The sequence below is a fragment of the Silurus aristotelis genome (assembly GCF_946808225.1).
Source record: "Silurus aristotelis genome assembly, chromosome: 6".
Lineage (NCBI taxonomy): Eukaryota > Metazoa > Chordata > Actinopteri > Siluriformes > Siluridae > Silurus > Silurus aristotelis.
In genome coordinates, this window is record NC_139579.1 from 11,707,140 (window position 1) to 11,721,054 (window position 13,915).

Sequence of the window (13,915 nt, forward strand, 5' to 3'; positions counted from 1 at the left end):
CATTCCCAATTCCACATTAATTTGCTTACCATTGACTTTTTATGTTTTTTTCGCCAGGACAATTAGAGATCATTTGAAGTCGCTGAGTTTGACACTCTTAATAAAGGCAGTCCTTTTTTTTTGGTTAGGAGCTTCGTCTGGAACCCGTAGAAGAGGAGGTCTCCGAAGGCTCCACCAAATCGGTACCTCGTTTCCAGCTCCTCTCTGTGCTCCCTCAGTAATCACAACCATTACTCCACCCTCCCTGGGCTCTGTTGTCTAGGAAACTGTGCCGCTCTCAAGTTTTCATCTCTGTCTGCTGCTCTTCCACTTTCATTTGTCAGTTCCATCGCTCCAAAAGTAGCTTCTACAAGTCTCATATTACAGACTTGAGAGACTCTCACTTTCTCTCTCTCTCTCTCTTTCTCTCTCTCTCTCTCTCTCTCTCTCTCTCTCTCTCTCTCTCTGTATAAGAAAGAGCAATAATAATAAACCTGAGCAGCACTTGGCCCCCCTGTGAAGTTCTATACTGAGAAGCAGAATGTGTGAGAACGTGATCATGGTGTTGATCTACAAACATCAGACAGAACAGAATATTCTTCTGATCCAGAAGCTTCCGCAACCCAGATGTGGAATTGTTATAATTAGTATATTATATATAATTCAGTATCTGTCCACAATTCATAAAAAAAAGCAATTTGGTGCATGCGCTTATACCCCTGACATTGCTGTTTTTAGGTTTAATAAAAAATAAATAAATAAATAAATAAATAAACAACAACAATGACACTGTGCTCAGATGTACACCACGTCAAACTGTACGTTTGTGAGAGAACTTTGATTTGAACTCTTGCATACGGTCAATCGCAAGGCTTCATACACTATATTGACAAAAGTATTGGGACACCTGACTTATGTGGTCCTTTCCCAAACTGTTAACACAAAGCTGAAGGCGCACAATTGTATAGGAGATCTTTGGATATCGGAGAATAAAATTCTCTCTTCACTACACCTACGTAACCCAAACCTGTTCGAGCATAGCAATGCTCCTGTGCACAAAGCCAGTTCCATGAAGATATGCTTCACATGGGTTGGAGTGGAAGATCTCGAGTGACCTAATAAACTGGAACGCTGACTGCACCCCAGGACTCCACACCGCACCTACAGACTTTACTATCTGGCTGAACGAACCCAAATCTCCACAAGCAAACCACAAAATCCAAAATTTGGAATGCCATGTTCACAAATCATTGGTCAGGTGTCCACAAACTTTTGTCAATGCAATGTATCGTGTCAATGCGATCATGCTTTTGCCAATTTAAACATTCGGGGACTTGAGGGACTTGTTGTGTGTGTGTGTGTGTATTTGTGTGTAAGTTGGAATGCATGTGCATAAAGAAGAAGGATAAACAGATAAATAATTTATGCTTCATAACATGCTCTTCTACAAGCGAGGCTTAATTGCCTATTGTCATAAATTTGTCTTTCATCAGTGATTAAAAGGGGCTCTGAGTGTTTCAGAAAAAGAAGAAAAATTTAGCGTGTCTGTGTGTGTGTTTGTGTGTGTGTTGGTTGGTTTAAAATAAGGATCTACAAATAAAAGTAGTTTTACAAAAGTACTGAGACCCCCGACTTTCCCAGCCAGATGTTGAACTTTTACCACCAACACGGAGGCATCCAATTGTATAGGAAGCCTTTGGATGCACTAGCATTTTCCCTGACATTTTCCCATCACCTGAACTAGAAGGAACCAAACCTGAAGATCCTGAATGGCCTCCTATAGAGCTCCATATCCCTGTTGCACACCTTGGGGATGAATTGTATTCCAGGCCTTCTCGTTTCTGGACTTCACAAATTGCTGTATGAACACAAATCTCAATAACCAACACTCCAGAATCTAGTGGAACATCTTCCAAGGAGAGTGGAGGGTATTAAATAGGGACTGAATGTGGAATGGAATGTTCAATAAGCACATACGAATCTTATATTCAGGTGTCCACAAACTTTTTGTCTATAGTGTGTGAGCCATTTCCTTGCTGCACAAAAATGCATGTGCATGAGGACTAACTGGCGTACGTCCATCCACGCGTGAATCTGAAATCATACCAGTAGTGATTTCATTAGCATTCTCTTTATGTTTATTTTATCATGGTGTGAAAGATGACGTAGATTTAGGATGCATACATGTTTTTTTTTATATGACGTGATGGATTTCGGCCTGACTGTAATCCGGTGCAGTGCATATATATATATATATATATATTCATGTGTATAGTTTGTATAGTGCACTAGACTTTATATGAGATGGCATCACTCCAGTGCCCACACTCAGGTCTGTCCTGACCCCTGGGAGATGACTATCACTTCCTGTTTGGTTCACTCGAGTCCTGATTTGCCCATCAACGGGTTAAAAAGACTGCCTGTCAAACAGCAACCGTTACAAACCCTTTCAAACCCTGCGGATGAGAACGTGGTCATATTGGAAGACAAGTCCATCTGAAGAGAACTCAGGGGCTGAACTTCTTCTTCTTCTTCTTCTTCTTCTTTCGGCTGCTCCCATTAGGGGTCGCCACAGCGGATCATCCGTCTCCATACCACCCTGTCCTCTACATCTGCCTCTTTTACACCAACTACCTGCATGTCTTCCCTCACCACATCCATGAACCTCCTCCTTGGCCTTCCTCTTTTCCTCCTACCTGGTGGCTCCATCTTCAGCATTTTTCTACCAATATAATTCATGTCCCTTCTCTGCACATGTCCAAACCATCTCAATCTCGCCTCCCTCACCTTGTCACCAAAACATCCTACATGTGCTGTCCCTCTAATAAACTAATTTCTAATCCTGTCCATCCTCGTCACTCCCAACGAAAACCTCAACATCTTCAGCTCTGCTACCTCCAGCTCCACCTCCTGTCTTTTACTCAATGCCACTGTCTCTAATCCATACAACATCGCAGGTCTCACCACAGTCCTATAAACTTTCCCTTTCATTCTTGCAGATACTCTTCTATCACAAATCACTCCTGTCACTCTTCTCCACCCACTCCACCCTGCCTGCACTCTTTTCTTTACTTCCCTAACACACTCTCCATTACTTTGCACTGTTGACCCCAGGTACCTGAACTCCTCCACCTTCTCCACCTCTTCTCCCTGCAACCGCATCACTCCACTGCCCTCCCTCTCATTCACACACATGTACTCTGTCTTACTCCTACTGACTTTCATTCCCCTTCTCTCCAGCGCATATCTCCACCTCTCCAGGCTCTTCTCAACCTGCTCTCTACTTTCACCAAAAATCACAATATCATCTGCAAACATCATAGTCCAGGGAGACTCCTGTCTGACCTCGTCCGTCAACCTGTCCATCACCACTGCAAACAGGAAAGGGCTCAGGGCCGATCCTTGATGCAGTCCAACCTTCACCCTGAACCAGTCTGTCGTACCTACTGCACACTTTACTGCCGTCACACTGTCCTCATACATGTCCTGCACCACCCTCACATACTTCTCTGACACACCTGACTTCCTCATACAATACCACAACTCCTCTCTCGGCACCCTGTCGTACGCTTTCTCTAAATCCACAAATACACAATGCAGCTCCTTCTGTCCTTCTCTATACTTCTCCATCAACATCCTCAAAGCAAATAAGGCATCTGTGGTGCTCTTCCTCGGCATGAAACCATACTGTTGCTCACAGATGGTCACCTCTTCTCTCAGCCTGGCTTCCACTACTCTTTCCCATAACTTCATGGTGTGACTGATCAACTTAATTCCCCTGTAGTTACTGCAGGTCTGCACATCTCCCTTATGCTTAAAGATCGGTACCAGCACACTCCTTCTCCATTCCTCAGGCATCCTCTCCCCTTCCAGAATCCTGTTAAACAATCTGGTTAAAAACTCCACTGCCATCTCTCCTAAACATCTCCACGCTTCTACCGGTATGTCATCTGGTCCAACCGACTTTCCATTCTTCATCCTCTTAATCGCTGCTCTCACTTCCTCCTTACTAATCCTATCTACATCCTGCTTCACCAACTCCACATCCTCCAACCTTCTCTCTCTCTGATTTTCCTCATTCATCAGCTGCTCAAAATACTCCCTCCATCTTCTCAACACACTCTCCTCACTAGTCAACACATTTCCCTCTCCATCCTTTATTGCTCTAACTTGCAGTACATCCTTCCCAGCTCGGTCCCTCTGCTTGGCCAATCGGTATAAATCCTTTTCTCCTTCCTTAGTGTCCAACCTCTTATACAGTTCCTCATATGCCTTTTCCTTGGCTTTCGCCACATCCCTTTTAACCTGCTGCCGCATCTCCTTGTACTCCTGCCTACTTTTCTCATCACTCTGTCGATCCCACTTCTGTTTTGCCAACCTCTTTCCCCTAATGCTCTCCTGCACTTCCTCATTCCACCACCACGTCTCCTTGTCTTGCTTTCTATTTCCAGATGTCACACCAAGTACTTTTCTAGCTGCCTCCCTCATCACTCCTGCAGTAGTTGCCCAATCATCCGGCACCTCTTCACCACCACCAAGCCCCTGTCTGACCTCTTCCCTGAAACTCACACTACACTCTTCCTCCTTCAGTTTCCACCATCTTATTCTTCTTTCAAACCTTACTTTCCTCCTCTTCTTCTTCGCCTCCAAAACCATCCTACAGACCACCATCCGATGCTGTCTAGCTACACTGTCCCCCGCCAACACCTTACAGTCTCCAATCTCCTTCAGGTTGCATCTCCTACACAGAAGATAATCCACCTGTGTGCACCTTCCTCCACTCTTATACGTCACCCTATGATCCTCCTTCTTCTTAAAATACGTGTTCACCACTGCCATTTCCATCCTTTTAGCAAAATCTACCACCATCTGCCCTTCCACATTCCTCTCCTTAAAACCATACCTACCCATCACCTCCTCATCACCTCTGTTCCCTTCACCTACATGCCCATTAAAGTCTGCCCCAATCACCAATCGTTCTTTCCTAGGTACACCATCTACCACTTCATCTAATTCACTCCAGAATCTTTCCTTCTCCTCCATCTCACAGCCATAGGCACTGATGACATTTATCATCATCCCTTCAACTTCCACCTTCACGATCATCACCCTATCAGAAACTCTCTTCACCTCCACTACACTCTTACTGTACGCTTCCTTAGGAATCACCCCTACACCATTTCTCTTCCCATCCACACCATGATAAAACAGTTTAAACCCACCTCCAATGTTCCTGGCCTTACTCCCTTTCCACTTGGTCTCCTGAACACACAACACATCTACCTTTCTCCGCTCCATCATATCAGCTATCTCTCTCCCTTAACCCGTCATAGTACCAACATTTAAAGTACCAACCCGAACCTCTACTCTCCTACACTGCTCCTTTTCCTGCCGTCTCTGTAGACGCCTTCCTCCTCTCCTTCTCCTCCTTCGGCCAACAGTAGCCCAATTTCCACCGGTACCCTGTCGGCTAACGATACCTGTGGCGGTCGTTGTTAACCCGGGCCTCGACCGATCCGGTATGAAATTCTCATTTGTGATCCGCATATTTGATTTGGCACATGTTTTACGCTGGATGCCCTTCCTAACGCAACCCTCCCATTTACCCGGGCTTGGGACCGGCACTAAGAGTACACTGGCTTGTGCCCCCCTAATGGCTGGGTTAACTCAGGGGCTGAACTATGCTGGCAAAATGCCACCCCGCATCATAAGATTAAGATAAAGATCATTATCTCTAAATGGGTTTCTCTCCCTTATAATTTCTATAAGCATTATTGTTAAAATTATGCGCTGATTTTAGACCAAAGTGAATGATAATTGAAGGATATACAATATATATTATGTTGGCAAATGTTTTTGGACACCTGTATGTACTTTTTGAGCTTTTTGCCCATTCCACATTTTGTCCCCATTTGCTGTTATAAAAACGTTCACTCTCCTGGGAAGAAGTTCCACTAGATTTTAACTTGTTGCGATTTGAGGTTATGTAGCCACAACGGCATTTCTAAAGCCAGGTATGATGCAGATGATGTAGAAGAGCTGAGGAGGCCAGGATTTCATCCTACCACATTTTACATTTAGTCCCTATTCGGTGCAACCCAGACGAGGACGGATTTCCTTTTTAATCTGGTTCCTCTTAAGGTTTCTCCCTCATGCCATCCCGATGCGGGAGGTCTTCCACTCCAAACCATGTAACGCATATTTTTATGGAGCTGGTTTTCGTGCTCTGGGGCATTGTCATGCTGGAACAGGGTTAAGGAAAGATTTCATGCTAGCGCATCCAAAGACAATTCTGTTGTGTGGCCTCATCCTTGTGGTGAAGTTTGGTGACGGACCACATATGGCTGGCAATTTTAGGTCTCCTGATACTTTTGCCTCTAACAAACGCAACTTCTTGAAGGCTTCTGGACTTACAACTTACCTTGTGTCCCAAAGTATTACATGGCCTGATAGTATCTGTGGACAATATGTGATCTTGAACATACTTGGTGTTCACTCAAGTCACGTTCCTCAACTTTATTATTCAATCTGCCAGCTGCTGTCACTAAACTGCATACCTGTTTCCTCCCGATAGTTCTGTGTAACTCCAATATTTGCCAGTGATTGTCATATATTCCCTCAAATCATCTTAGAATACAAATATCGATCTGGCAGTGCTTGTCTAAGTCACATTTAGCTCTGAAAACTACTCATATCATTGACATGGTCTTTTGATAGACCAAAGCATTCATTACATATTACATAAAACTGCTTTGTCGTTTTTTTTTCATTTTTTTATTAACGCAGTTTATTATTACTAACATTTGTGAACATCAACAGTTTCGATTTTAATACAATTTTAAATGCCTGCTTGGTTAAATAATATATACAATAACATTTGATACTATTTTATACGAATAAAATATATAGAAATAAAATTTAATAAATAAAATTGATGCAAAACACTATCATATTGATTGAATCAAATAAATCGATTAAATTGGCACAAAATAAATTAATAAAAAAAATTAAATAAATGTAAAAATTGTATAAATAGTTTTGACAATTGTTAGACCCCATTTGTTTTACATTTAATATTGAATTTTCTAAAGATATGATCTACTTAACTACAAAATCTTTATTCCTTCCATCTTTTATTAATCCTTCGCTCCCTCGATGTGCGGAATTGTCAGGATTTTCTTGTTTTAGGAGAATTTTTAAAAGCGGTGCATATCGTTAGACTGATGTAAAAATGGAAATGGTATGTGCAAAAAAATTTAATATATACAAAAAATAAATGCAAAATTCAAGCACTACAAACCGTATTTCCAGCACGGAGCAAGTATCCACAGTGACACTGCGCTAACTTGTTTCTTTTTTATACCCCTGGAATTGTTGTATGTTTTCAAGTTGAATAATAATGCTAAACAAACTAAACTAAACTAAACATGTGAGCTTACAAATGAAGCCTCCAAGAAAGGAGTTCTAAATGTTGATAAATGCTTATAAAAAAGTTTTTTCTCGTTTTTTTTAGCACATCCTGATAGTGCAGAGGCAGCTGTCCGTGATGGGGGATGAGCTGGAGGAGTTCCGCTTGGCTCTGCGGCAGTATGTCGACTGTGCCAGCGTCCAGACAGGCAGCCTCCAGTGAGCGCACACACCTTCATCCCTGCCTTTGTGCCACATACGAATGCTTAAAAATACCGCAAATGTCAAGTTTTTTGGCAAAGCGACATCTAGGAGACGTGTTTGAGTCGCAGTACGTACAGGATAACATGGTGTTAAAGAGGTTATGAAGGGTCACGTGTCAGATGCAGTGTGGTGAAGAAACTGGGACAAGATAAAAGTGACATGCAGCACATCAGGCCATGTGGTTCGATTTACCTCATGGGGAAACGGAGGTATTTCTGACACCAGTTTGTGATTTTCCTTTAGCAAAAGAGGCTGGTGTATAAATGATGAGAAATACAATGGAAAGTGTGTTTTATATCCTGCTCCAGTTTAAAGATTTCCTACCCATTTGCTGTTAAAATAACCTCCATTCTAGATTCCACATTCCACTAGATTGTGCAGTGTGAATGTGGAGATCTTTGCTCATGTAGTAGTAGTAAAGTCAGGTACTGATGTTGGTGGGGTGCGGTCAGCATTCTGATTCATCCACAAACTGTTCATTAGGGTTGGAGAGCTTCCGTTCCATTCCATGTAAAGCATATCTTCATACGAGGTATCAAAATGTTTCGAGACTAGCTCTGGTTACAAAAAAAGAAGAAGGTGGTGGCTTAGTGGATAAGGCAGTGAACTTTAGACTTAATGACTGTGAATTCAAATCCGAGACACGCCAAGTTGCCAATCCTGGGCCCCTGAGCAAGGCCCTTAACCCCATAGCTGCTCAGTTGTTAATTTCTGCACACTATGACCTTCAAAATAGTCTCTGTGCATAGCAATACAGTGCTCCCAGTTTTCCTGCCACTTCAGGAATGTGCAAGTCCTCAGGAGCCAAGTCTGGCGAATAGGGTGGGTGCGGAAATGAGATTTTCAGACATGGTAATGCACGTATTAGAATAGCACCGGTTGCACAGCTCTCGATGTACACAGGACGTCTATTGACACACTGACTTATGAAGGTCGGCGTTCCTTGTGACTGTGCGTGCAGCCTTGTGCTGCCATCTGTTGGCCTGTTACAAAACTAATCTCGAAACCTTTTGATACCACCTCACAGATGGTTTTGTGCATGGCGCATTGTCATTCTGGAACAGGTTCGGGTCTGCTGAAGTGCTTCAGCTGAAGGAAAAATGTCATGCTAGCGCATCCAAAGATATCCTAAACAATTGCGTGCCTCCAAATTTGCTTGGTAACAGTTTGGTAAAGAACCACATATAGTTATTTTTAGAGGGTTGAATGAGTGACATGCATCCTCAGGGCTTTCCTCTGGTGTTTGCAAGGTCATATTTGATCTTATTTTTGAGAACGTTGCCTGAACCTCAGCGTCTTCCTCAGGTCTTAAGCTAGGTTCTATGTTCTCATGTTTGAAGCGTTGTCCAAGCAATGCTTATTCAGGTATCACTGTGAGTTACATTTCAGGTCAGAGTGCCTATATCAGCTCCTCAATATCATTGTTTCCTCGGACTCAATATCCACACGTGAAGTCATGCAGGAACGCCTATTAGCCACTGGCTCAAATCCATAGAGCAGAGAAATCATCTTGAAGCATTTTCTATTAAAGGAAAAAAACAATTCCTTGAGAGTAATTGCTACGCAGCTAACGATCGCTTGTTTGTCTGCAGCGTTGCGGTTCAGCGGATCGCTAATGAGTCTCGCTTCATACTCTATGAGTTCTGGGAGCACACCATTTTGTGGAAGAAGTAAGTCCTGGTTTGCTTCCAGCCGATTACCAATGTGTGTTTATATAAGGGGTTTTTAGTGCTACATTAAAAAAGTTGAGATTTAAGTTCTAGCAGTTTGAGAAAAAATTCATAGCAATACGAGAATGAAGTCGTCGCGTAACGAGAATAAAGACGTCGTAGCAATACAAGAATCAAGTCATAGCACTACGAGAATTCTTGTATTGCTACGACTTTTCTCGTATGGCTATGACTATTTTCGTAGCGCTACGATTTTGTTCTACAAGTGCTACGACTTTTTTCTCGTCTGACTACGACTTTTTGTATTGCTACAACTTTATATTTTATATATTTGTATTACTACTTTTTTCTCCTACGGCTACGCCTTTATTTTCGCTAGCTATGACTTTATTCTTGATTTTTTTTTTTGTTCTTTTTTACAACTCACTAAAACCCTGTCATACGTACCTGATAATTAAATATTCATCTATTTATTCAGTTCCAAATTCCAATCGGAAAAACCAGTTGATAGTCCATTAGTACTGTACGTCCCTTACGTATGTGTATCTTGTGTGAAGTCATTTGCAGACAAACTACAGCAAAACCTTTCAGAGGGCGAACGTGGATTTCTTGGAAACGCCAGAGATCACGACAACCATGCTGGTACCAGGTACCGTAAACCTACTTCTCTCCGTACTGCACAAGAAAAAAAATGACTTTTGCATGAAGGTTATACATGTGCTCTCTTTCTTTCTCCAGCGTCGTGGTGGGTCCTGAACAACAATTAGTGACGCAATAACGAAGCACGCTCGAAAAAAGGCGACCTAGTTTGTCATCGCTGTGTCTCTGTCCTCCGACAGAGCAGTGTCGTGTTAACACTTTCTGTAAAGTTGTGGTGAAAATCGTATCGGGTGTCCATGCTCCGTCATCTTTAGCTCTCGTGTCCATTTCTAGACAGTACTCCAGTCACATTCTTAATTCGTGTCTTTGATTCGTTGCTCGCTGCAGGATTTTGTTTTAGTCGGAACGAGGAAGTACGGCAGGTTGTGCGCAATTACATCGATAAGCACTGTATGATGCGCTCGTGCTTTGTGGGTGGACATCAGACAGCGGTACTATTCTGAGCTTGTCATTCTGTAAGGCACAACTTGCCGTCAACCGAGTTTGCCATGTTCGTGATGTTAAGAGGCAAAGGAAATAAAATACCACAGTCAATTCCACTGGGTTTTTCTCCTCAGGCCGTACACCTTTACTATCCCATGGGTTGCCATTTTTTTCAAAATAAGGTAGCATATGGTAGTCAATAAGTTGCTAACGTTGGACTACGCTTTAATTGCAAACCTCTGATGGAATCACAAGGATGACTTCAGAGCCCTTTTCTGACAATCATTACCGCTGGATCACGGTACAAAATTGACTGTCTAAATAAGACGAAAGACCCTTACCCTGACCTCTCAATCAGAGTAACCCCCGCCAAAAGTAGCCCTGAGTTCATGTGCATGGGTGGTATTAGCCTAGATTTTAAAGCCATTCCATTGTCTTCACAGCACAAAAGGTTCCAAAGGTAGTAGAGTCGCATATTTACGAGGTGGTATCAAAAAAAGTTTTGAGACTATTTTTGTAACACGCCAACAGATGGCAGCACAAGGCTGCACGCACAATCACCGGGAGCACCGAACTTCGTAATTCAGTTTCAAAAGACATCGCCCTGTGTACATCCGGAGCTGTGCAACTGGTGCTATTCTGCATTACCACATCACCGAGCTCCCCTCACACGAGTTTCTCGCCGGAAACAACACAATCTCACCCCACTCGCCAGATTTGGCTCTTGTTGACGTCGCCCTCTTGCCAAAGATGAAGATCCAGTGCAAAGGTTGCCGTTTTGACACCGTTGCAGAGATCCAGGCCGAATCTCAGAAGGCGCTTCAGACAGAAGCTTCCAGGACACATTCCAGAAGTGTCAGGAATGCTGGGAGTGCTGTATTGCTATGTAAGGGGAAGGTGATTGTGTGTAAATGTAGATAAATTAAGTATTTTTTTGTACATGGAACTAGTCTTAAAACTTTGTGATAGCACCTCAGACAACAAAATTAGAGTACAATACAAATTGAACTCGCACAGAAAGATGAAGAACACACGTTGAAGTTATATAAGGTGTCCTACATTGAGATATGATAAAAACTGGTGATATCTGACTGAAAAAGTGCATACAAGTGTTAATGTTGAGTGGGCTTGTGAATGACCTACATCAATGGTCCCCAACCTGTTTTGCGCCACAGACCAGGTTTAATGTAAGACAATATTTTCACGGACCGGCCAGGTGTGGTGGATAAATACAACAAAATAAAATGATAGGACTGGCATTAAAACTGGTATTTTCTAAATATAATAATAAACGTGAATGCACTGTGTTGTTGTTTGTTCATTTTGCTAGCTTGGGGGTTTGAATTTAGCAGTAATGTATTATGTGTTAGCGGCTGGAGCCCCTTTAAGAAGGTAGTGGATGGAGGTAAGACATGTGACCGAGGCATCATGACGTGCATCAAGAGTGAGTCATAGACAGATGTGGTGGAGAGAATCCGGTCATTTTCCAAAGTAAAACATTGTTCAGAATCAGATAATAAATAAAACGGAAATAATGTAAGTTATGTATTCTTTCTGTGCGGCCCGGTACCAATTGACCCAGGGGGTTGGGGACCACTGACCTACATGACCTCTAGTGATATAGCAGAGGGCAGTTATTGGCATAGAATGAGCAGCAGTTCAATCTTAAAGTAATGGTTTGGCCTTCACTGTCCCTTGATTGTAGCCGTTGTGTGACTGAGAAAGGCTAGTTAGAGCTACAGTAGCTAGAAAATAGAACAGACGAACGAACAAATAGGAGTATAACAAATATGGTTTTAAACAAATCAAGGGCACAGAACTGACTTAATTTCATTCAAACGTCAACTGAAAATGCCCAAATCTTTATTAATAGGCACAAATATGACTCCACATATGTTTCAGAACTAATAATGTGTTCTTTATCTTGAATAGTACAAATATTATCTTAGGGCAAACAGGACACGAGTTCTCTCACTATCTATCTATCTTGTAATTGCTATCCTGTATCATTGTGCTTCATCTCTGCAATAAACTGCGATTAAGCCGAAATACAAACCCCGGGTTTTTGATACCTCGAACAAAGCGAGCTGGCGTTCGCTGACCAGCACCTCATCAATCTGTGACTCAGCGCTACAGTGAGTGTGATCTGGAATGTCCTGTGTGCTCATAGCTAGACTGTGTACTGTGTGTGTCAGCGCTATTACATAAGTGCTTCTAATTGTAGCAGTACTTGTGACTTTCAACCCCGATCAACTCTGATGACCAGAAGTTCTTCCCTACGCGGTTTCTGTGTAAAAATTCTTGACAGTTGATGTATTTTATCGAGTCCGTCTATTGTGAATAAAGTTAACGATATGGTCAACACGTGTCTCATTGACGTGTCTTCATTTTGGAAAATACAATATTTACTTTCCATTTCCATTTTTGGGATTTGGAAGGCGCCCTTATCCAGAGTGCTAGGATTTGAAATTAGGACTTTTCGATCAGAAGTCCTAACGAATAAGCTTCCACTTTCCTAATGCATCTTGAAATCTGGCTCCGCATTAGATTTAAGATTGAAAGTCTAAAATTGTATTGTCACATTATTTTAGAGGCCACTTTCGTAATGGTGGCGGACCGGAAGTCGGAAAAACTATCCGTATGGATTTTTGCCCGTCGACTTATACAAATTTTGACGAGTCGATGTTCATACAGTATTTGACCAATGCTTCTGACTTTTGCAGGTCATTTGATCAATCTAGACTGTTTCCACAGAAAGTTTGACCAATCCCACCAATCTATGTAAATCATTTGTCTTGCTACAGAAAGTTTGACCAATCACCTGACGAGTTTATAACGTTCCTAAAAAGATTTTGGCCAATCCTTTTGAATCATGCAGATCTTTTGACCAATCTAGACGCTTCCCACAGAAAATTTGACCAGTCCTACCACCAGCTACCCATACCACACTCTCTTGCCTTCAAGTCCCAATACATACCTCTACGTCGATGATTCAACAACTGGTATAACTTCAGTTTATGACAAACAAATACATTAGGTGCAGTTTTTAAATCAATATTAACCCTAAACCATTGGAGATTAGGTAATTTCATGAGCCCTGTGGGTCAGTCATGGTCTGTACAGACCCCTTCAGAGCCTTGTTGAGTGCCAGTTCTTAAACAAAAAGGTGGGATCACGAGTATGTGTGGATCTTAGATAAGGCAACACTGCCACCATGTGTACAGAAACACAGCGCCCATGATGAACGGATGAACAGACAGATGGAAGTGAAGTTAACAGACTGTGGCATTGTAGTATTTAGTAAAGTAATTCTAAAGAAATGAATGTTGTGTTTTACAATAAACATTGTCTCAAAGCAGCTTTACAGAACTGTGAAGTCAATGATGAGCAGCCGGGGGGCGACTGTGGCAAGAAAAAACTTCATTAGATGAATGAGGAAGAAACCTTGAGAGGAACCAGACTCAAAAGGGGAACCCATCCTTATCTGGGTGACATCAAGAGTGGAGAAGGAC

General features: G+C 42.3%; 2 protein-coding genes across 3 annotated transcripts in view; both read left to right on the forward strand.

The window, feature by feature from the left end:
* The window catches only part of necab1 (N-terminal EF-hand calcium binding protein 1), a 40,047-nt gene extending 27,282 nt beyond the window's left edge, over window positions 1-12,765 (forward strand). The window contains exons 9-14 of one of the 2 annotated variants that reach the window (XM_083543362.1): window positions 129-182; window positions 7,493-7,605; window positions 9,243-9,320; window positions 9,878-9,969; window positions 10,059-11,564; window positions 11,620-12,765. In XM_083543362.1, coding sequence (XP_083399488.1) covers window positions 129-182; window positions 7,493-7,605; window positions 9,243-9,320; window positions 9,878-9,969; window positions 10,059-10,087 — 366 coding nt within the window. In that variant the 3' untranslated portion in view covers window positions 10,088-11,564; window positions 11,620-12,765. The remainder of the gene's footprint in view (window positions 1-128; window positions 183-7,492; window positions 7,606-9,242; window positions 9,321-9,877; window positions 9,970-10,058; window positions 11,565-11,619) is intronic. The other variant, XM_083543363.1, reaches the window with a different exon arrangement.
* cUnh6orf136 (chromosome Un C6orf136 homolog) overlaps window positions 1-13,915 on the forward strand; it is a 181,925-nt gene that overhangs the window by 94,315 nt on the left and 73,695 nt on the right. The gene's annotated exons all lie outside the window — the stretch shown is intronic.